At 36.4% G+C, this 24,676-nt stretch overlaps 1 protein-coding gene across 4 annotated transcripts; it reads left to right on the top strand.

Moving 5' to 3' along the window:
- The first annotated feature begins 8,195 nt into the window (after window positions 1-8,195).
- poc1a (POC1 centriolar protein A) lies at window positions 8,196-21,598 on the top strand. Of its 4 annotated transcripts, XM_077727037.1 has the most exons (12): window positions 8,196-8,388; window positions 10,449-10,664; window positions 12,195-12,279; window positions 12,381-12,552; window positions 13,059-13,238; window positions 13,302-13,409; window positions 13,499-13,614; window positions 15,810-15,943; window positions 16,807-16,875; window positions 16,977-17,054; window positions 18,337-18,570; window positions 20,424-21,598. In XM_077727037.1, exons 2-12 carry the CDS (start codon window positions 10,548-10,550, stop codon window positions 20,547-20,549), a joined length of 1,419 nt encoding a protein of 472 aa, XP_077583163.1. In that variant the 5' UTR covers window positions 8,196-8,388; window positions 10,449-10,547; the 3' UTR covers window positions 20,550-21,598. The 4 variants fall into 4 exon arrangements, with proteins under 4 accessions (XP_077583163.1, XP_077583165.1, XP_077583164.1 ...); XM_077727039.1 differs by lacking the exon at window positions 10,449-10,664; XM_077727038.1 differs by lacking the exons at window positions 8,196-8,388; window positions 20,424-21,598 and adding an exon at window positions 19,850-19,930 and having other exon boundaries at window positions 10,149-10,664.
- The last annotated feature ends 3,078 nt before the right edge of the window (window positions 21,599-24,676 follow it).

Consider the following 24,676-nt stretch of genomic DNA (forward strand, 5'->3'; position numbering starts at 1 on the left):
AATCGATGAAGATTAAACATAGTTCTTGCAGGGCAGCCTCGCAGCTTAAATGGCCTGACCGCTCTGGGTCCTGGGTTCAAATCCAGGTCGGTCCACGTGTGGAGTTTGCTTGTTCTCCCTGGGCTTGTGTTGGTTTTTTCCAGGTACTCCGGTTTCCTCCCACATTTCAAAAACATGCATTGATTGATTGGACACTCAAAATTAGGTAAGGGTTTGAGCGTCATCCTGCTAACCACTCGGATGCCCTTTTAACAGTTTTGATTAAGAAAATGCTTTATAGATTGTACTATTGACAAAACTAGGGTTCCTTATTACTCGTGAGGCTTCTGTTGAAGTGTCTCCATTGGCATTACTGCTAGTGACTAATTTAACCTTTAACCCTTTGGTGTATACATTTTATTTGGAGACATTACTATAAATGGTTATTGTTTTTTCTTTAATGTTTTTTTTTAAATATGTTCTTCAAACATGATGTGGAAAAACATGCTCACTGACTAATCAGCAATCGTTAGTCAAAAAACCCAAATATTTTATTTGAGATTGTATTTACATTTTAATGAAATAATACACATAGGGTATTTTTCCTTCTTACAGTGCAAGCCTTAGCATAATCTCACAGAACATTGTTAAAGGTCTCTGAGTAACAGTACAAATATTGTAAGTGTGATCCAGCCATCTAAAAAACTGTTCTATGTGTATGGTGACGTAATTTTTGCTATGTAACTGACCCAACCCAGATAATAATACACCAACAAGTGGCTGAATAACAACAAAAGCAAGCAGGCACTGTGCAACACATACAAAATGGACCAGATCAAATTATCGTACTCACTTCCACACTCCTTGCAAGGTAGCCTATTTATTTAGAGGTTTTGACATATTTGCAGTTGTGGTTAAAAGTTTACATACACTTGTGAAGAACATAATGTCATGTTCCAGTTATTTCTACAACTCTGATTTTTCCCTGATAGAGTGATTGGAACAGATACTTCTTTGTCACAAAAAAAACCCCATGAAGTTTGGTTCTTTTATGACTTTATTATGAGTGAACAGAAAAAAGTGATCAAATCTGCTGGGTCAGAAATATACATACAGCGCTCATATTTGGTAACATGTCCCTTGGCCATTTTCACTTCAATTAGGCTCTTTTGGTAGCCATCCACAAGCTTCTGGCAAGCTTCTGGTTGAATCTTTGACCCTGCCTCTTCAAAGAATTGGTGCAGTTCAGCTAAATTTGATGGCTTTATGACATGGACTTGATTCTCCAGCATTATCAACAAGTTCTCAATGGGGATTAAGTATAATCACCACATACTTTGACTAACTCATACTTTCGATTTTTCTTCAAATGATTTAAAACCAGCTTTACTTTTTTAAAATCACCAAACCTTTTTTCCTACCCCACCTTATGTGGTCAGAGTATTTCATAAAAATTTGATCATCATTTTTAATACACACACCAAAGAATTTCACAGCACTGTGAAGGTTCATTGCTGCCCATGCATTGATTACCACTACTATTGTAATCGTGACGAAAAAGTGAAAGACTATTTGCCACTATTGCCAGAATGTGTCCAGATTTTTTTTTCTTTTCCTTAATTGCAAAAATACTGTTTCTTTTTTTAGTGCCGCCAGGAGATTACACTGTGAAATTTCTTCTGTGTCCAGGCAAGGAGTTGATGCAAAGAAGGTAGAGAAATTCAAGTACCTTAGGTCAACAGAGCAGGGCGGTGGAAAGTGTGAGAAGGAAGTAAAAGAACCATATGCAGGCAGGCTGCAACAGATGGCGAAAAGTATCAGGTGTGTTATGTGATAGGAGAGTGACAGAGACAATGAAGGGAAAGGTCTACAGAGTGGTGGTGAGGCCAGTCTGGATAAATAGCTTAGAGACAGTAGCTCTCAGGAAAAGACAGAAGGCCACTCAGTTGAAATTTCATGGTATTAGAGAAACCACGATACACGAGCAAAACGCCATTTTCTTATGTTGAGTATTCAAATTTCAATCTTTTGATTAATTTTGATGTTTTTACTTTCATGAGTTTGATTTAGCTTGAAGCAACATGGTCATGACCATTTATGTTATAATCTGCTGGTGGGTAAGACATTATTGGAACAATAATAATGAGCAAACAATTAAATCACTAAATACAACAACATGAACTAGTTAGAGAATATCCCTGGTGCCCATGTTTTTTTTTTGTGTGTGTGAACATCAGTAGTCACCATTAGTCACCCATTAGCACCCTGTACACGCTCAAACGTTACCATGTTTTTGTTGATGAGATTGGTTTGAAACCAAATTAATGACAGAAAATAATGAAGGTATATTGGGCATATCACATTGTGCAATAACCACACATAGTCAAAGTCTACTTAAAAGTAAGTAGATAAATATTTGTTTCCTTCGTATATTCAACATCTTTTGCTACTCCCCCTGAATTAATTTTCATGTGCTATTCCAAATATATATATATATATATATATATATATATATATATATATATATATATATATATATATATATATATATATATATATATATATATATATATATATATATATATATATATATATATATATATATATATATATATATATATATATATATATATATATATATATATATATATATATATATATATATATATATATATATATATATATATATATATATATATATATATATATATATATATATATATATATATATATATATATATATATATATATATATATATATATATATATATATATATATATATATATATATAAATAAATATCCAGATACGAGAAAAATGTATATATATGACACGATATCATCCGACAACAAGCAAGCTCTGTAATACGGAAAAATGCAAGCTCAGTTATACACGAAAGAGACGAGGCAAAAAAGACTGCACTACAATGATAAACAGCCTCTCATGTCATGGCCAACTGGCTTACTCGCATCTCGAAATGTTTTTCATATCTAGAGATAATTATTTGCTCGAAATTTTCCTAGAATCTTGAACTGCTAGTAATGTAGAGCTACCACTGTATAAATATATGGCCAGTAGGGAACTGTATAGTGACTGTGAGTGACCATAAAAACATTAAGTCTGTATGCTGTATATTTGCAGTCGATAATGCAGAACTTTATTATCCAGATATGAATTCTTGTAAATAATCAGACACCCTCCAATTCCCAGAAAGAAAAATAAATGACAGTCACTATGATATGATTTTTTTGGATCATTCATAAAGTTGACTATTGAGCCCATTTTTGATGTTGTATATATATATATATATATATATATATATATATATATATATATATATATATATATATATATATATATATATATATATATATATATATATATATATATATATATATATATATATATATATATATATATATATATATATATATATATATATATATATATATATATATATATATATATATGTGTGTGTGTGTGTGTGTGTGTGTGTGTGTGTGTGTATATATATATATATGTGTGTTTTGCCTTCACATAGTCAACATCAAAAATGGGCTCAATAGTCAACTATATATATATATATATATATATATATATATATATATATATATATATATATATATATATATATATATATATATATATATATATATATATATATATATATATATATATATATATATATATATATATATATATATATATATATATATATATATATATATATATATATACATGTATTTACATACACATACAGATAGATAGATACATAATTTTGATTATATTTAGTATTATTTTTTTAGTATTCCCTAATATATCCTTTAATCTTCTTCTATCCCATTAATCAGCCTCATTTATCACATTGCGTGCAACTTTCCTTTCTGGCGGCAGTTCTGTGGCCTCCAGGAAAGCAACCATGTGTGCATGAATGGGACACCATGCAGTAATCTTTTACTTTCCTTCTAAGCCTGATAACGCTTGTGTTAATGACCTCATCTTTCATGATGCCATTTACAATATAAAACTTTTATCCTTCATGTTAAATAGGAATCTTACTTTTGTATCTACTCCGTTTACTCAGAAGGAAACTACTCTGTAATTCCTGTTTGTATTAACTGAGGCAAAGTATCAAATAAAAAGCAAAGGTTGTGCAACCACTTCATTTCTTATGAGAAATGGAAAAAAAGCCTCCAAGACACGCCTATTTGTATACACATAACTAAAGAACACAGCAATAAAGTTCCCACCAGAAAGCAGTATTTTTTTTCTGATTGCAGCTCAAGGGGAATTCCATTGTCTAACAGGTTGGCCATGTATTTGTCTCATTGGCTCTAATTTGCCATATCCATACAATATTAACCAGCTAATCTGCTTAAAACAGAATATTAAAAATACATTTTTAAGTTTGTTTCTGGGTCAGCTTGGCGGCTCAAGTGATCTCCCCGGAATTGCATGGGTTTTATCTGGATATTTCGGTTTCCTCCCACATTCCAAAAACATGCACAGTAGACTGATTATACACTCAAAATTTCCCTTAGTTATGAGTGTGAGCCTGAACGGTTGTCTGTCTCTGCGACTAGTGTTACCCAACCACTATGTGGTGTGCCATGAGCAATGACCAGGTGTGCTACGGGAAAATGCAAGAAGTCATGCAATGTAATATTCAGAAAGAAAAATGTATTTGAATATAACAAGATTAAAACTGAACGATGTCAAAGCTAAGCTCAAAATATGATAAAAATAAAATAAAAATATTAAATATTAAAATAAAGTTTATGTTTTGTTACGAGTGCTTTTTTGTCCGTCAAGTCTCTCTCCTGTCCTTTCCCCCCCTCTCACATTTGCACACTGCGCAGTATGTCACTAAAAAAAAAAAAAAATGAAAATCAGACATAGGCATTGTCGTCATCATTGACTTAACAAAAAGCCTAGTAGTCATCATACCCTCAGCAGCGTATGACGAAATTGTATAGTGCTTCTCCACAAGTTCGTCTTCCCAGGCCAGACACATTTATGACATTTATTTATGACATATTCATACTTGTTAGCTCTCCGCCTTGAGCGCCATTTTCCGGCGACTACAAGTTGCCTCACCGATGCCAACAAGAAACTAGCATCTGTTTGTACTGAGTATTTAAATATTTTAGTATTGAAGATCATAACCACAAGATATTTGTGACTTTATGAGAAGCTGGTGAATTACAACAAATTTCAAAAATGTTTTTCCATTGTAATACTCCGGTTTTGGTGCTTTTTTAAATTAATTTGTATTCAGTTATTGTGTATGGGAAAGAGTGAGATACGAGTAAATTGACAAACAAGCTCGGTCCAGGAACGCATTAAGCTCGTATCTCAAGGTATTACTGTAGAGCTTAACCAAATAGAGTATGCATTTCACTTAGTGAAGACACATTTAAAGGCAGCAAGGATGCAAACAGTTACTGATATTACAATGGTATCAGAGCCCAGAAAAAAAGAGTAGTTAAAGTAGCTGCTTACATTTTTTTGGTTAAGCAAAGTTAGTGGCATTGGCCCAAACTGTCCACCCATCAGCCTTCACCCCACCTCCACATTTCTAACTCATTGGCTTGTATCACAAAGTCCTTGATTTTCTGTCATTGACATAAACTGGCCAGTTTCCATTTTACCCAGCTGGACATTCCACACTATCTTTGGCCTTCTATGTCTTTGGACCACATAAAGAGAAGATTTGTCCTTATCATTTAAATGATTTTGGCCAATTTTGATGTTATACAAAAGATTGAGATAGACAAAACAATGAATCATATATTCCAAACTTGTTGTTATGTGACCTTTGTTATTTACTTTGTCTTGTCACACGCAACGTTCAGACTTTGTGCACGTGTAAATTCCTCTCAGGAACATTTAAAGTTATATATATATGTATGTATTTATGTATATATATATATATATATATATATATGTATGTATTTATGTATATATATATATATATATATATATATATATATATATATATATATATATATATATATATATATATATATATATATATATATATATATATATATATATATATATATATATATATATATATATATATATATATATATATATATATATATATATATATATATATATATATATATATATATATATATATATATATATATATATATGTATACACATATATATGTATATATACATATATGTATACACATATATACGCATACGTATACATACACATACACACACACAAATACACATTCACATACACACAAATACATATACACATACACATACACACAAATACACATACACACAAATACATATACACATACACACAAATACACATACACACAAATACACATACACACAAATACATATACACATACACACAAATACACATACACACAAATACACATACACACAAATACATATACACATACACACAAATACACATACACACAAATACACATACACACAAATACATATACACATACACACAAATACACATACACACAAATACACATACACACAAATACATATACACATACACACAAATACACATACAGCTCTAAACTTCTCCACCAAAGTATTCGGACCAGACTGGTGTGCTCCTTGGTCCACTTGATGCGCTCTGCACTTAAACAGACCCTTTGGACAATCACAAAGCAGGTATATTTATAGAGTTTGCTGCTCTGAAAATAAAGGGGCACAAATACAATTTATATGACCCACTGTGCAGTTTGTATTTGTTTAAAAAAAAGTTTAAAATATCCAATAAACTTTGTTCCACTTCACGACCCTGTCCCGCTTGTTGTTTATTCTCGACAAAAAGTTTTAATTTTAGATCTTTATTTTCTAAGCTGGAACTGTGGCGAAAGGTTGACCCGTTCAAGGGGGCTGAATACTTTAGCAAGGCACTATATTTATTATTACTAAGTCTTCATGGGAAAAGCTAATAAAATAAGATGACTGATGTTTTATTTAAATGAGAGCAGCATTATATTGTACATGACTCTCGAACCTAATTCCTAAAACCTAACCCAAACATAATTCTATTCTACATTCAAAATACCCTAACATTATTCTTTTAAAAATAAATCAGCCACACCTTTACTCCTACCATTTCCTCATCTCCTACATACCATATTTGGTTTGTCCTGTTGCTAAATATAAATCACTATGTTGCAAAGCAAGCCTTAAAACTCGTTCTTATAATTGTGGAACAAAAAAAGTCCTTCCTCTTGGCTCATACAACTTCACAGAGTGTAAGTGTACCAACAAGGAAAGAAAGAAAAAAAGGAAACAAGATGAATTACCAAATATGACTTCCTTAAATAAAGCCTCCAAATTGTTCAGCTTTCTCTCTCTGTCATGCCATTTGAATTCAATAAGTGAGTCTTTTTTAAGCAGAAAAGATCTAAATGGTTTGAAATAAAACACGACTCAAGGTAGGCGCTATCTGTGATGAACAGAAATGACAAAAAAATAGCAATTTCACTCTTCAAAAGACAAATTGGCCAAAGCAAAAACTGAAAACACTCAGTTGTTTTTTTATGTAACCCTATTTCCAAAAATACATTCATTCTTTTTCCAAAACACTTATCTTCACCAACGTCGTAGGGAGTGCTGGACCCTATTCCAACCAATAATGGGCTCCAGGAAGGGGACAGCATGGCGCACTATTGAGGGTTTAGAGATCATTTTTGGTTCAGTGAAGCCCTTTGAGATGCTGTCTGATATGTGACGTGTCTTGTCTTGACTACCGTATTTTCTTGCATATAAGCCCTATTTGTATCTCGAAAAAAATGATACAGCTTACAGCTTATATGCACACTAGACTTACAGTGTTTTTGATCTCATCTAATTTTCTGAACCGCTTTATCGTAATTTGCAGCACCCAAAAACAATGAATTGCGCATCGTACTGTATATGACGCTAATTAACAATATATGACAACCGTTTACTATTATAAAGACATTCCACTTCATTGGTACATCAGCGTTTGCATACTTGTTGAACACTTACATCTGGCGGATGTATGCAGTACTGTATATTTTGAAATAGCATGTAAAACAACGCTAAAATAATTTTCCAACTATTATTTGATCAGGAACATATGAAATATTTTCATGATTATGGTAAATGATTTACAAACCGATATATTTTTTTGGGGTGGAGAATTGTTCAGCGTCCCCTTTAAGACAGTTTGCCCGACAGCGGCCGCCCAATCGCGGCGCGTAAATTGAAACTTGTGTCAAGCGCTCCACAGCACATTTCATAAAATGAAATTGTGTACGTAATTCCTTTAGAGGTAATCATACATACTATTTAGGAATCCCATATCATTCCTGACAAGCAATTCGAAACTCGTCGTTGCCTCTCAAGAGTACACGGACAACTCATGATGGCTAAGACACTGGTAAGGAAGTTATATAGTAACTGTCTGTTAGCCGAGCAAGGATGGAAGTAGTGACTGACGCGTAACATGCGCCGTGAAGTAACCTTTAAATTTGCAAGATACAATACGAGTGATTCAGTTCTTGTATTACATACACACATTTGAATTTGAGTACTACCATATTTCGTAACAGCTACGAACCAATAACCCGTGTCCATGGTAGAAATGCGTCACAAACGACTTCCTTTTTACTGTAGTGTGTGTGGTGTGTGTATACACGCATATATGCATATATATATACACATATATAAATAAATATATGTATAGATACACACACGTATGTATGTCTTATCTTTTTTTGCACAGCAGAACCACTTTTTAAAATCATCCGATTTTATGTTCTTTTTCTTTTAAAGTAAGGCAACATAGTTTCAAAATTGAAAGTTTAAAATTTGGAGTTACCGTGATGATTATCAATATCCACTGATCATTTCTTTATCGTGGTGACAATTTTTGTTATATCGCCCATAACCTGCAATAAAAATTTCAGACCCCTCCATGATTTCTAAGTGGAGAAACGTGCAATATCACAGGGTCTTCCAATTCAGAGTCCAGAATTATTAAGCAGAGGAGTATTTTGAACACATCATCCTCTTTATGCACTTTGTCTCAATCTAACCTATATAGACTCGTACGACCATTACCAATTACCGTATTTTCACGACTATAAGGCGCACTTAAAAGTCTTAAATGTTCTCCAAAATAGACAGGGAACCCTATAATCCAGTGCGGACCAATACTAAAGTTGTTATCACGATAAAATAAAATTAATCAGTCAATAAGGTACATCATCCTCTACAGCTCTCACAACTACGGCAAGCAGCCCCCCTACTCTACTATTTTCCTCGCAGAAAAAGTACTGCGCAGTGACTGCTGGGATATATATAGTTCTATTGTCAATACACCCAATATGACGGCGAGCACACTAATTTGGTTCTCGCCATCATTCCGGCTGGATTTACAAAAGAAATCCTGCCGCTAGATGTTGTGACCAAATCAACACTGACAGAATCCATAAATGGCTTTTGAGTATCCTTGCAAATGTATTTCAGAAATATATTTGGAATGTTGAGCTGTTATATCAGCCTCTTCTCTCATCTCATTTTCTGAACCGTTTTATCCTCACTGGGGTGGTAGGGGTGCTGGAGCCTATCCCAGCTGTCTTCGGGGCAGAGTGTTAGTTGGTGGCCAGCCAATCACAGGGCACACGGAGACAACCATTCACGCTCACTCATACCTAGGGGCAATTTAGAGTGTACAATCAGCCTACCACGCATGTCTTTGGAATGTGGGAGGAAACTGGAGTACCTGGAGAAAACCCACACAGGCCCGGGGAGAACATGCAAACTCCACACAAGTGGACCGACCTGGATTTCACGCAGGTCTCCCACTGTGAGGCCGGCACGCTAACCACTCAGTCGCCGGGCCGCCCCAGTTATATTGGTGATAATTATAATTGAAATGGGTATATATTTGTTTTGTTAAGTTGCCTAATAATTATACATAGTAATAGTCACATGCACAGTTACATGGATATCCTCCTAAAAAGCTAAAACTAAAAAAAAGGTCCATAATACCCCCCCCCCCCCCCCCCCCCCCCAAAATACAAAAAAAAAAATACTCTTTTGATCCTCCGGCGTTTCTCTGAATTCGAACCGTTTGTTAAATCTTTTGTTTTTGGAATACGAAAGAGGCGTTTCACTTTGAAGTCAGCACGCTGCATTACCGTAATGCAGATAATTCAAACAATTGTTCAAATGCGGGGAGACTCCTTTGACTCTTTCAGAATGGACGCTGGCCTGAACACGTCGTAAATGGGGTGACACAAGAATACCGTGTTCCCTGTTTGAGACTTTTAGCAGAGCTGGAAAGAAGCAAGCCATAGAAAATTTTCCCTGGCGTGACTGTATTCTTTTTTCTTTTTCTTTTTTACTACCGCCGTTTCACGCGAGCTACTTAGCTTGGACGCGTCACGGGCTCGCGTCTCCTTGACAACACTGGCCTTTGCCTTTACGTGTCAGGTCTATGAAGCTTCCCCTGCACTTCATCAGGTGACCTGGTTGTTAAAGATTGTCTAAAGAAGCCGGAGGAAACTAAAAACGAAGCAGCTTGGATGCACAATGTTGGGAGGAATGCATAAAACCGGGTCCAAAAGATCCACGCCAGGGATAAACAAATGTGGCTCTACTACTTCTTCGTTTGGAATCAAATCAAAGAGGAAAAACGCCACCCTGCGGGTATGAGAATGCAGTCACTATTTGTTATTAAATTTGCAAAATTTTGATGAAAATAATTTACATAAAAGAAATTTTGTGAATAATTAAGTATAATGTGCAAAGTAATAATCTTTGGCCATAACGTAAGGTATATTATGTGTACAAAATGAATGAAAATGCACTAAAGTTAGCTAGAGCACCTCACGTGGAAGAGCTCTAATGTGCAGTGTTATAGTATTAATTCCATAAATCCGACTTATATTTGCTCATTTGGCGGCCACCATTTTAAAGTGAGTACATATTTTGTGCCATCAGTGTAGTTTTTTATTTTTGTGGCAGGCAGGGACTCAGCTAGTTGCACCAAACACATTGTAAGAAAGCAAACTAGGATATCTCCAAAAATGTGCTATTTTTTACTGTGAACCATTGGTTGCAAAGCCCACATCCTTATTGGATGAGCTCATCTAATACTGTATTAAATATGTAATTACAGTGTTCCCTCGCTTATCGCGGTTAATAGGGACCGAGACCCCCCGCAATAAGTGCATTTCCGCGAAGTAGGGGTGCCCCTTCAAAAATGCTTAAAGAAACGTCTAACACGTGCACAAAAGCACCACCAAGCAAAAACATCATAGTAGTCCGTATGGAGGATCTTTTTGCAGTTTTTTTGCACGTAAGAAACATCGTTTTTGGGAGTTGTGAACATTGTTTTTTTTGAGCGGTGAAGATGCGCCTGTAAACAGCCATGACGTCATCAATGTGATTCCTGAACTCTCACCATGTTATTGACCATTTCTTTGATGCAATTACTAATTCTTATTGAATATTTTGGTTCCACCTCTTGTAAAATGATGTAATTTATAATTTTAAGTTAATATCTTTAAATGTTTTATTTATTTTTTTCCTGAAAAAAATCCGCGAAGCTCGGAGTCCGCGATAGCTGAAGCGCGGAGTAGCGAGGGAATACTGTACTAGCATATATTCTATATTAACGTGTTTTGGATTATAAATATTTTTTTTTCATAGTTTAGCCAGGGATGCGATTTATACTTTGGTGCGACTTGTGTGAAATTAGCTACCTCCCGATTTGGGAGTTGTTTAAAAGTGACACCGGGGATATTTTTGGAGTGAAACTGATGAACTTGGTGAACTTGTTAGCATGTTTTTTATGCTAGTTATCCGAATAACTCTTTTATGTTACATCATTAATGAGACCAGGCATGTCAGTAATTAAATGTTAGCATACCATACACTTATTAAGCCTGTTATTATTATTTAATTTTAAAATGCCTTTCAAGATGACACACATCTTTTTGGTCTTGGATTTTATCAAATACATTTCCCACAAAATGCAATTTATACTCCAGTGCGACTTAGTCCATAAAATACGGTGTGTGTATATCTGAACTGAAAAGATGGGTAAGAGATGATGTTTTTCAGCTTTCCAATTTTTCATAACGACACTTTTAAAGCCATTATTCCCAAATTTAGACAATGCTTAAAAAATGCAATCTAATGGATGACAATGTTAATTAGTCTTTCTGTTTACAGCCTGATCCAACACTTGAGCATAATTTCAAGGGTCACAAGGATGCTGTAACAAGTGTTGACTTCAGCAGCAACATGAAACAGCTTGGTAATTGCTCTCCTTTATTCACTTTTGAATCGGTGTCTTAGTTGGACTTTTCTGGTTTTCTAACAAATGGATGTGTAATCATACTTTGCATCATCCACCAGGTAGCAGTTCCAGAGATGGAGTTGTGATGATCTGGAACATGAAACCACAGAGGCGTGCATATCGTTTTGATGGACATGAAGACTCTATCACTTCTGTAAAGTTTTCTCCCTCAGGAGACCTGGTGGCTTCTTCTTCCAAAGACAAGACTGTACGCCTTTGGGTGCCCAACATGTAGGTTCATATTTTTTTATGCTGGGACAGATGCTTCAGTCAAAATTTGTTGTTTGATCTATTCCAAACTTTTAAGTGTTTTAGATTTGTCTAGCAAAGAAAACATTTTACTTCCATTTAAGTGTAAAAGCCATTGATGAATACTAAAACTAAAATGAACTTTGCGGAGAGCTGCTGTATATGGTGTGGAGGAAAATGTTCATCGTATACATGTCATCTAGTTTTTTTCTGTCATGATACAGGGGCTAACTGTGCATAAGAAAATTAAGCAGATAGTGAAACCTTTGGACTGATTTATCCCAAACAATACCTTAAGTTCTTTGTGTTTTCCAGCTCATCAAATCATTTGAAGTTGTTGCTGAAATTAGTTAAATATAGGCTCAATAAATTAGTAATCAAGGTGGATAATATATTCTGACAATTAGAGGACCTTTTATCCAGAACTGGTCACACTTGACTCTTAACTGCATTGCTATTATGGTACTAGCATGAGATCTTTGTTACAGGAAGGCTCAGTCAACTGTATTCAAGGCTCACACAGCCACCGTGCGTAGCGTGAACTTTTCTGAGGACGGTCAGAGTCTGGTCACAGCATCTGACGACAAGACAGTCAAAGTGTGGACCGCCCATCGACCAAAGTTCCTCTTCTCTTTAAACCAGCACATAAACTGGGTCCGTTGTGCCAGGTATGTGATGTTTGCTAACATCAACGTATTTGCAACCTAATATTATATTTTCTATTCTCACAGGTTCTCTCCAGACAGCCGCTTAATCGTTTCCTCGAGTGATGACAAAACCATCAAACTGTGGGACAAAAACAGCAGGGAATGTATTCACTCATTCTACGAGCATGCAGGGTGATGTTTTTTTTTTTACCCCAGTACCTAACTGAAGCAAAGACATCTCATTCTATTAGTTATTTTTTTTTCTTTCATCTATCCTCTAGTTATGCGAACCAAGTGGATTTTCATCCAAGTGGAACATGCATTGCTGCAGCCAGTACTGACAATTCAGTCAAAGTGTGGGATATTCGATCCCTCAAGATGCTGCAACATTACCAAGGTACAGTCAATACAGTGATAGTTTTACGCATGACCAATAGTCTTTAACAAAATTAGCAAATCTGTTTGCATCAGTTTGCAATTAATTATGTCCTTTACTTTTTACACATATTGTAGAGGGGGATTATTTTGTGAGTCAACCAGTTATTTTAATTAGCTCTTCTCACTGGCCTTCTGCTGCGAGACTAAATATAGGGTAAGGACAATGGTCTCCGAAATATACCACAAGTCTCCACCTCAGCCTAATTATCTGTGTTGATCAAGATTATAGGTTCCTAGCCTGATATAATAAACTTAGCTGATAAAATATGATACATTTGGTTTAGGTGATTTAAGCAAAGTTGTTCACCAGATTATGAAGCACACCACCAGTGACAGTTTACTTTCATACATAAAGCGTATCTAATTATAAAGCATATTAGTGAATTCATGTACAATATATCATTTGTTCTTAAATATTTTAACAATGTCATTTTTTACTCATTTGTTTGTTTTGTGTTTGATGAATTTTTGCCAGAGCAATATAACACAGCTACGTGCCAGTAAAAATAGATTAGATCATTAATAACAATCACGATTTATACACAACACACTGGAGGATTTTATGTAGTTTATAGTCAGAAATATTTATTCAAAACATTCAATGGAAAATATGGTTACTGAATTCTTGTTTAGGTTGTTTTTAAGTGGAAATCACATAGAGCAATCTCTAAAGTGATCTTGAAAACATCAAATGATGATTATTCATAACTTTAGCTCAGTCAGCATCCAAAGCATTTGCTTTAGAATCTAATTTGGGATGTCACAATATGAAATACAATATATTAGTTTATAAAACCGCTGATTAACTGCACCTCTAAAATAAATATTCTTCATTCTTTTGTAGTTGCCCTTATGCAGTCAAAAATGGGTTCATAAGCAGATTGCACCAATAATGACAAATAGGAAAAATAAAGTACCTAAATGTTACCTCGATTTCTTAACTCCCAGCAAACTGAGGCTTCAACGATAAAACCTCTCAAATTCAACCAGACTGGGCAAGGGAAAACTCAATAAACCATTTAACATTTATATTACAGTGAAATATTAATGACAAAAATTCAGATATTTGTCCCCTGCTACAACTTCAATGAGCACTGTTGTCGCACCTTAACACCGATGAACAATGCAGTAATAAAAAATCCCCCAAATATCTGGCTGGTGATGATTGCAGTGACAAAAATGAGGTATCGAATGGCCGTCCAGTCACGACCTCCAATTCTAGTATTTAATAATGTCTGCTCATATATATATTGTGTGTTATTGGCTTTTTAAAAATTTCCTTAACTATTTCTATGTTTATTTTATTCTTCAACTTGTTCATTCGAAATTCTAAGCTAGGATTCAATTGATCCAAAACATCCCTTCAACTTGCATTACAAATGCATATAATTTCATCAGTTTTGTCAAGATGGTACTGCTATCATATTTATACTCACACAGAAGCTTCTGAAGGCACCCACGAACACTGCTTCTTTGACAGGGAGGTGTCTGAAATGGTATTTAAAACATTCTATATACATGTCGACCCGGTAGAAATACATTTACTTTCCATGATCATTTGTGGAAATTATTCAGAGCCCCGGTAAAGTATGTTTTGAGGTTCCAGTCACATTTGCCTGCTTTTTAAAATACAGATTATGATATTTGTATGCTTCACATTCCAGATCTTAGACTTTAACAATCAGTACTAAAGAACATAAGACAGTGTTCGTGTTTTGGTCATTAGAATATGGTTGCGATGATGGTTGTAACCTGTGAGTTCAGTTGAGGACAGCCTTTAGATGTCCCCTATCGCCTTCTAACCAGCAGAGGGCGTTCCACTCAAGAATCCCATTACCACAGTATTCGCCATTATGACTCAAATGTGATGATCAGAGTTTGACGTCATCGTTTGTTTGAATATAAACATTACGTCGTTGTGAGCTTTAAGTCAAAGTGGAAGGATTTAGTTACATAATGATAAATGAGTATAAAACAAGCTATTCTGGAAAAGCAATTACATACATTTTTGCTCTCAGGTATGCATGAAGGTTAATTACAACTGCTATTATTTTGTTGACAATTTAATGGCATTCATGGCTATCACCAGTTTTAGTGTGTTTTCAAATGAACATAGACCTCATATGCAAGTGTGACTAAGTGTTTTCTCTTTAGTTCACAGTGGCGCTGTGAACAGTTTGTCTTTTCATCCGTCTGGTCATTTTCTTCTGACTGCGTCCAACGATTCAACAACAAAGATACTTGATCTTGTGGAGGGAAAACTGTTATTCACATTGCATGGACACCAGGTAAAGCAGCAACGCACATAAACACACCAAGCACTTTAAATTCTGGGTTGAACTAAAGTTAAAGGTGTCAAGTGAAGGGGGGAGCTAATAATGCTGCACATCAGTACCTCTGAAATACCACATTTGTGGGAATTACCTATGTGTATGATTTTGAAAAACATTAATTTATGCAATCTATGCAAAGGTTCCGATTATATTTAGGGCTGCAGACACTGATAAATTATAAATTCATTTTGAATGAACACACAAAGATGATTTTGATTATTTTTTTAGTTTATCTTTAAAATAAGGGTAAATGGGTAAACAATGGTCTGCCATTGCTCCACTGATTTTCAAGCTTGGGTACTTGTGGTGGTGTTTTGGTGGCTTTTTTTGCTTCGTCCGCTGGTGAAGGTAGGCAAACATGTTTTGCCTCGATTATGGGGGTTGGTAGGTGTGGGATATGGTGCCGTTGGTGCTGTTCCGCCGCCCTGCTCTCGGGCATTTCCCTAGAAAATGCACAGTAATGTGTGTAAGTGCCATTCTGGCAGTAGGAATTAGTGAGCAGAAGCAACGTGTCTCCCAGGTTGGCACGTTACCATAGTAACGCTCTGCTTCACTCAGGTACTTCTGGGAAAGCAATCCCACCCAAAAAAAAAAATAATAATACGGCCTGAGTGCCAGTTGTGTGTAGGTCAGAATTCCACGTGCCTTTTTTGTTTCTTTTGAATTCTTGTGACCCTCAGGTGATCATTTTTTGCTCTGACCAGATTGACTGCCTGTGTATGCGTTTTTTATGGTCGCTGTGCCCCACCTCACGGGCACACTGGTTAGTTGTGGTGTTGTCGGCTCAGACAAATTGATCTAATCTTTTTTTTCCACAGAGTGCAGTAAATTCTGTGGCCTTTTGCAGAACAGGAGATTACTTTGCCTCAGGAGGTTCTGATGAGCAGGTGATATTAAATAGTAAAAATCTGATTTAGTCAGTGAAAATGCCTGTTTTATTAATTAATAGTGAAGCAATATCCAGAAAACTTTTTACAATTACCTATAGGTGATGGTGTGGAAGACCAACTTTGATGAGAGAAGTGACACACCCAAGAATCACCGATCCACCACTCCCACATACCAGGTGCTGTATTTGTCACCAGACTTGTGTTCCTCCTCCCCACTTCTGAATTTCGAGTACGCACAGACTTTTGACATTTCCTGATAGTTTCTATTGAAAATGAGCAATTTATCATACAAAAAACAATTTTGGAAAAAAGTTTGAAGGTTTTGATTTTAAGTTTTATTCACATAACTTATAAAGGATGGTGGATCACCCATGTCACACATTGTATTTTTATGTAAGATTGCAAACTTGTGAAAAGTACATCAACAGCACTTTTTTATGCAAAAAAGTATTGCACTAGCCATTGGGCCTTACTTGCTTCAAGACAATCAATTTACGTTTTAAATGACTTTAACCTTCTATGACTTGACATCCACATAAGTGGACATCACATTTTTGGTTGTCAAATACTATAATGTTAAATTTTGGACCATAAGGGCATGGTGTCCACTTATAATGTGGACATTTTTCTCAGAAATGTGAAAAGATAATTCTTTGTTTTTACATTCATCAGGTCCCAATTCGTCTAAATATCATTTGTTTTAGGACAGGGGTGACATCAACGCCATTTCATGTGGGCCGGACCATTTTAGATCTAAATCTAGATTTTTAAATTGGATTAAAAGAACTGGATCAAAAGCCTTAAAAAGTCAGTTTTAATAGATCTAAAACTAAGTATTTAAGCTTTTTTTTCTTAGTAATGTGAAATGTCTTTTAATCATGTTTTTTTTAATTTCAAATGGAAACAACATATTTTTTGTACAGTGGAAAACTAAATATTTTTTTAAAGTGGAAATCAGAAAATATTTGTATATTTATTTTTAGATTTTACAAAATGCTTTTTGAACTAAAAACACAAAAGAAAAAGTATTGGATTAGAAAATTGTAATGATTGATTTTAAATAAGGGGAAAACCAGGAAATGTAATGTACATCTATCATCATTTGAATTTCATCCTGCAATAGAAACTCATTATATGCCATCTCGGGCTGCACAAAATGATGCGGCGGTCCACATTTGGCCCCTGGTCGGCACTTTGACACCTGTTTAGGAGGTTAAATAATTGGATTATCATTCGCTGTCTACCCATTGCAGCATTCTTTTGCTCTGTTTTCACTTGTTGAAGCAGCTTAGCTTACATGAGTGCCCTGTGCTTACCTTTGACTGTGCCACAATTTAAGTAGAACTTAGAGAAAGGATTGTGTTGTTTGTGGCGACTTCCATTTAGGCTTTAGAGTTAGGGTTAAAGTTTTAAAATTTTTCGGTGCAGGCAATTGACGGTGTTTCTATTTCCTGTTAGGCCCCGGAACCTGCCCAAACTGCTGTCAAAATAGTCCGTGATCACGGTGGAGGTATGCATACCAACGCCAAAAGGAGTTCTAGCAGCAGTTCCACCTCCAGCAATCCAAGGGTCCACCACGCCCAGCCATGTCAACCACCACTCGAAGTAGCCCAGACCCTGGAGAGACCCACAACCCCCAGTTTAACAAGCGCACTCGAAAACATCATTGGTCAATTGGATATTCTTACACAGGTAAGGAGACATAAGGGCTCATCTTTCATAGACTTAAATTGTCTTCAGCTACATGAACACAAAAAAAACATTACATAACCAAGAAATATGGTGCTTGGCATTGCATCCAACTGGATGATAAATCACATTTAGTTCAGTCCAAGTTAACATTTATTATTTTTAAGGTTCAAAGTTTTGCACTCTATAAAAACCGTGTTTCAAAACCGTTTGTCAAAAAATAAAGCACTCCGTTTCTAGGAAACAGAAAATTACAACTTAAAAAATTAACATGCTGCGTCTATTTCATTAAAAAAAATAGTCATACCTCTAGTTATGAAATTGATTAGTTCCAGAACTATTTTCGTTACTTGAAAATGTTCTAAGAGGTGTACTATATATGTAAATTCTCTAATTCGTTCCACGGTCCTCATACAACTACCAACTAAACCCTTTAAAAGTGGTCAGTTTCCCACTTTTGTATGAAAGATGTAAGGAAACGCAAAAATGAGAATTATAAGAAAATTATTTAGTAATGTCTTGTAATAAATAAAGCATATGAAAATGCCAGGTGCCGCTGAAATTGTTCCCTACGTGGCCGTTGTAATGGGAGATCTGATACCCGCGTTTGTCTGCCAGGTGGTGGCAAGTGCCCGTTCTACCATGGCCAAAACCCGTCCACTTTGTAGTACTACATTTTATACTTTTACTTGTGCCCTGTGCGTGCGTGCGAAAATATGTGCTTTGTTGCATTTGTATGTTTTTTAATCGCTTAAGGAGAATTGCAATCATTAATAAGGGGAGCATTTAGCTGAGGTAGACAGGTATGTCAGGATTTTAAAACATGGATAGTGGTTGTTGTGAGAAGGCCAATTGAATTGAATGCTTTTATTTTCATCATATGAGATAGAATGAGAGCGAGGAAATGAGAGCCCAGTAGAGGGTAGCGATGTTCTACAGTGAGAATCAATGCATCCACGATAATATGTTCATAATGAAAGACCTTACCTTTTGGGGGAGATGTTTTTATGAATCTAGAGTCACTCATTTGCATATGCAAAATTGTATAACTTGAAAATTTCGTACCTAGAGGCATTTGTAAGTAGAGAGATTTTGCAAGGCAGTCTTTCAAACAATTTGGTTGAGGTGTTTAATACTACTTTCTGAAATGTGTTTGCAAACACATTCACTTTGGCTGAATAGATTTTCTTTGAAATTCATTCATCTTCCATACTGCTCTTCCTTGTAAGGGTTTTGGGGGTTGCTGCAGCCTATCTCAGCTGATTTTGGGTGTCACTCATAGGGCACACAGATAGATGACCATTCACACTCAATCATACTGCCACCGGTGGATTCGAGCCCGCGCTAGTCCCCACTGCAGTCAGGCGAGTGAACCCTATACAACACCAGACAACCTTGTCAAAATTAGAATAACAAATAATTTAAATGAAGTAACGCTAAAGTAAACTTAAACCAGATAGTAAGCCTCAAACTTGCAGGATCACTAGCATCAGCAACAGGTTATGTACAAATGCTGGCCGAGGACAACTGTTATTCCGCCTTTTTTTATTAAAGTCTTGAGTCAATCGGTTAACCATGTGCAATTTCTCCTACTCTTTTCTGTACTCTGTTGGCTTTTGTCCCCCGGGACACTAGTGCTGCAGTTGCCAGACACTTCAAATGCTGTTGTATCCAACAAAATGCTGTCTGTATGACTAACATGGACCGTTAATAGCAGGTGTTAATAGAAACAAACCAATTTTCTAGCCCGCCTGGCATGGTTCTGAATCTTGAGTGGTCTCTAAACCTAGTCCAGTGCTGTATTTACTTTCATCCTCCCCTTAATCATCACCATCCTGCTTCACCTCTTTGTCCAGACGGTGTCCATGTTGGAACAGCGACTGACGTTGACTGAAGACAAGCTGAAGGAATGTTTACAGAATCAGGTTGACTCTCAAACATTTCTGGATGAGGAAAGCTGGACCCCGGATGGCCCATACTGATCTAAAATCCTCACAGATAGGTTTGCGATACTGCGTAGATAAATGTTTGTTTGGTGGTTGCTTGAAACGTTCTAAAGAGAGCGCCTTTTTTCAATTTACGGTATGTGCACGAGGCGTCTTTTAAACTTTTTTTTTTTGCAAACTTGCACAAAATGGCAACTGCAATTGGCATAGAGCCAACATTAAATGTGTTGTTTATTCTATTTGTTGTTGTTGCATCGATCTAAGCGTCTTTCCAAAGTTACATCATAAAAAGACATAAATGACAACTGTCCTGCTGAGTCACAACACATTTTTGAGCGTTTGCAATGCTCCATTAAGATTTGCCCCTTGTTTTTCCAGAACTATTTGAGTTTTGGAAAATGTCTTACATCTATAGTTTAGAAGAAAGAATTTGGCATGACCGGTAGGTAGATGAGATGAGGTAAAGCAGTGGCCATATATAAATGTAGTATTATAATCATGGTGAATGCACGGTCCTGTAGGGCCCCTATCTAGTCGGTTTTCCATATTTCCTCTACCACACCTGAATCAAATGATCAACTCATCAGCAAGCTGTCCAGTAGCTTGATAGATCCCGATTATTTGACTCAGGTTTGTCGGTAGAGGGAAACATGGAAAACAGACTGGACAGAAGCCCGCAAGGACTGGAGTTGGCCCTCCTTCCCATGGTAATGAGTTCTGAGATGATTTCTCATTCAACAATAGTTCTAAAGTCTCAACACTTCTGACCGAGTGTTTATGTGATGAATAAATACATCAAAATCTATACTTAATCTGTACAGCAAAAAAATGTATTCGGGTTATCTTTTTTCTTGTTTTAGCCAGTGTAGCTCAAAAGTGTCCAGATGTTGACACCTATTTGTACATGAACCCTTAAATACTTAATTATCCACACCTCCCTATTAAGTCAAAATGAAACTTGACGTGAGTTTTATACATTTTTTATTTGTTGCCTATACATGGATTACAATGTGAATGTTGCTGTTTTAGATGAACCATGTCACTTTTCTTAATTAAAATTAAAGAGACGTCAGGTGCTTTCTCAACCCTCTCCAAATGTATTTGTTGTCATTGAAATTGGCAGCACAATGTCATTAGCAGTTATACACCAATGCTACGGAGCTAGAGTGATTGTCCGATCATGATTTCCCTGTATTTTGTTGTCCTCATTCAGCTGAGATGTGAAGAGTCGTGAGTTGTCATCCTAAGCAGATGAGTCACTTTCACCTCCGTTGCCAGGTTTTTGGAGATGCTGTTAATTAGGCCCAGCTTTTGCCAAGTGGTGCCACTTAATATGACCACCTTGGGACTAGACTATATTAGTAATAGTCAACATTTCTAGTAAGTTAGGGTAAAAGTCATTAGAATATTGTGTTCATAATATTTAGGAAGGCAGCACGGTTACTGTGTCGGCCTCATAGTTCTTGGTCCGATCCCTGGGTGGAGTTTGCATGTTCTTTTTGGGCTTGCGTGGGTTTTCTCCAGGTACTCTGTTTTCCTCCCAGATTCTAAATTGCCCCAAGGGTATGAGAACTTGAATGGTTGTCTGTCTTTTTGTTGTCTGCATTTGGCCGGGCACCAATTCAGGGTGTCTCCCGTCAGCTGGGATAGGGTCCAGCACCCCAAGCGGTTCAGAAAACGAACCAATAATATTTTGGATGTTTCAAACATAAAACTGTTGGGGGATTTAGATGAAATTTTGTAGTCTGGCCTTTTTCCCTTCGTGACTTGTCTTTTTGATTACCCATTGATTTCACGTGTTTCTTCATGCCCCTGCTGGTCTCTCTTCGCCACTGCCTCTCGTGTCATCCAGGTGTTTCTGATTGTCTCATCAACCTATGTCTGTCTATATAAACCCTGAATCAGTGGCCAGCCAATTGCAGGGCACAAGGAGACAGACAAACATGCACACTCACACCCATACTTAGTGGCAATTTAGAGTGTCCAATCAGTCTACTATACATGTTTTTGGAATGTGGGAGGAAACCGGAGTACCCAGAGGAAACCAACGCAGGCCCGGGGAGCACATGCAAACTCCACACAGATGGACATTTGAACTCAGGACCCCAGAGCTATAACTTTTTAAAATTTCTTATTTATTGATTACTTATTTGTCTGTTAGTTGTTTTTGTGCACTATATGGTGAAAGCTTTAAATCTCATTATATAAGAACCCGGGTGGTATCACAATAGAATGTCTTATGCAAACATTGAGGCAGTTAACAAGTTTTACTATTTTACGAATGAAGTTGGTCAATTCACACACGGATTAAAGTTCTCCCATTGTTCCCGTAGGGGTGATGTATAATTTTTCTTTCGCAAATAATTCCTTGTGGTGCCATTTAAAGGATGGGCCTTTGAGTATGTGTTTGTGTTGACCACTTGTTTACCCTGCCTATAGCGACAAAACATTGTCTTATTCACCCTAGTGCGGTCGACCGCCATGTTTTAGGAGTTCTGCATTTTAGTATTACTGTGCAGTAGGCGAGCCAAAGGGAAAGGGGATAAGGGTCTGACTTTAGCATGCAGGATGGGGGCCAAATCTGAAAATGAGGGCACGTTTGGAAATTTGGGCGTCACTGATAATGCGTCACTGGCACGTGCTCTATAGCTAACCCTATTCATTACCCAACATCTCCCATGCCTCTGCAAATTAGACCTCTATTGCAAGGGTGGCTTGCTCTGGTCCTCGCATATCTCCCTCCTATACCACACCAGAATCAAATGATCAACTCAACAGCAAGGTGTCAAGTAGCTTCATACCAATCCCAATTATTTAATTTAGGGGTGTTGGTGGAGGGAGACATGGAAACAAGACAGGATAGGGGCTCTCGAGGACCGGACTTGGCCACCCCTGGTCTTGAGTAATTCCTAAGTATTTAAATTCTTTGACTACATTGATTGTTTTTCCTTGGACATAAACGTTGGTGTCACTGTTATTAGTCGCTCTTTCTGAGAAGTACCAGCAGATATTTTTAGATATGATTAAGTGTAGTTAGGATTTTTAAAGCCAGTTACTCATGCTCGTCATTGCATCTGTGAGTTCCTATGCAGCATGTTTTTTTGTCTTTCACGTGGACATATAGAATGGCATCATCGGCATACATTTGGCAACTTACAGTTGAAGGCCAAATACCAGAGTGGAAAATGCATGTGATGTTGAATGTCTACATTAAGAAAAGTACAGTTATTTGTGTTTGTCTAGCCATGCCAAGTGCCAGTCTGGCAGTTGGCATTAGTCAGAGCAGAAACACCATACTGTCTGTCAGGTTGTCGCGTTGCCATAGGAACACTGTCTGCTTCGCTCAGGTGCTTCTGGGAAACCATTCCCCACAAAAAAGAAAACAACAGAAAAAAATATTGACTGAGGGCCAGTTGTGCATAAGGCATGTGTTTGTTTCTTTTGAATTCTTATTTTCGTGATCCCCAGGTGATTATTGCTTGCTTCAACCAGAGTTTGACTTTACGCCCACTTGTATCTCTCTTTGCTTTCTTTATTATCACTGTGTTCTCCCCTACAGGTGCAGTAGTTAGTGGTATGGTCAACGGCGGAGAAAAAGGGTGCAGTAGTTAGTGGTATGGTCAACGGCGGAGAAAAAGATGCAATATGGTCTCATCTCTATTTCTCAACAAGGTGCAGTAAATTATCTATCCTTTTCCAGAAGAGAAGATTACAATGTTGCCATTGGAGTTTCCGGGAATTTAGTATGTGAAAATGCTTTTTAAAAAAAAATTTAATAGTGAAACTATATTCCTAAAACAATAATTTACAATCTGTTTGTGGCAACAATATGATGATTTTACATTGACCTGCAGGTAATGATGTTATATAGTAAATTTGATGAGAGCAGTGACCCACCTATGAATCAGCAGTTATCCCATTTTACAATTGATTTTTAATTTAATGAATTTTATCCTCTTGCTTAATTGAAAATCCAAACAACACGTACTGAACCAGTTTTAAGGCAGCCCAGCGGATGAATGGGGAGCGCGTTGGCCTCACAGTTCTAGTGTCCTGGTTTGAAACCAAGTCAGTTCACCAGCTAGAGCACCCCTTTCAGAAAATGAATAAATAAATGAAATAGATTTGCTTACCCGCTTTTGGGATTTGGTCCATTTCTTTTG

This window comes from Stigmatopora nigra, chromosome 10 (assembly GCF_051989575.1).
Source record: "Stigmatopora nigra isolate UIUO_SnigA chromosome 10, RoL_Snig_1.1, whole genome shotgun sequence".
Classification (NCBI taxonomy): domain Eukaryota; kingdom Metazoa; phylum Chordata; class Actinopteri; order Syngnathiformes; family Syngnathidae; genus Stigmatopora; species Stigmatopora nigra.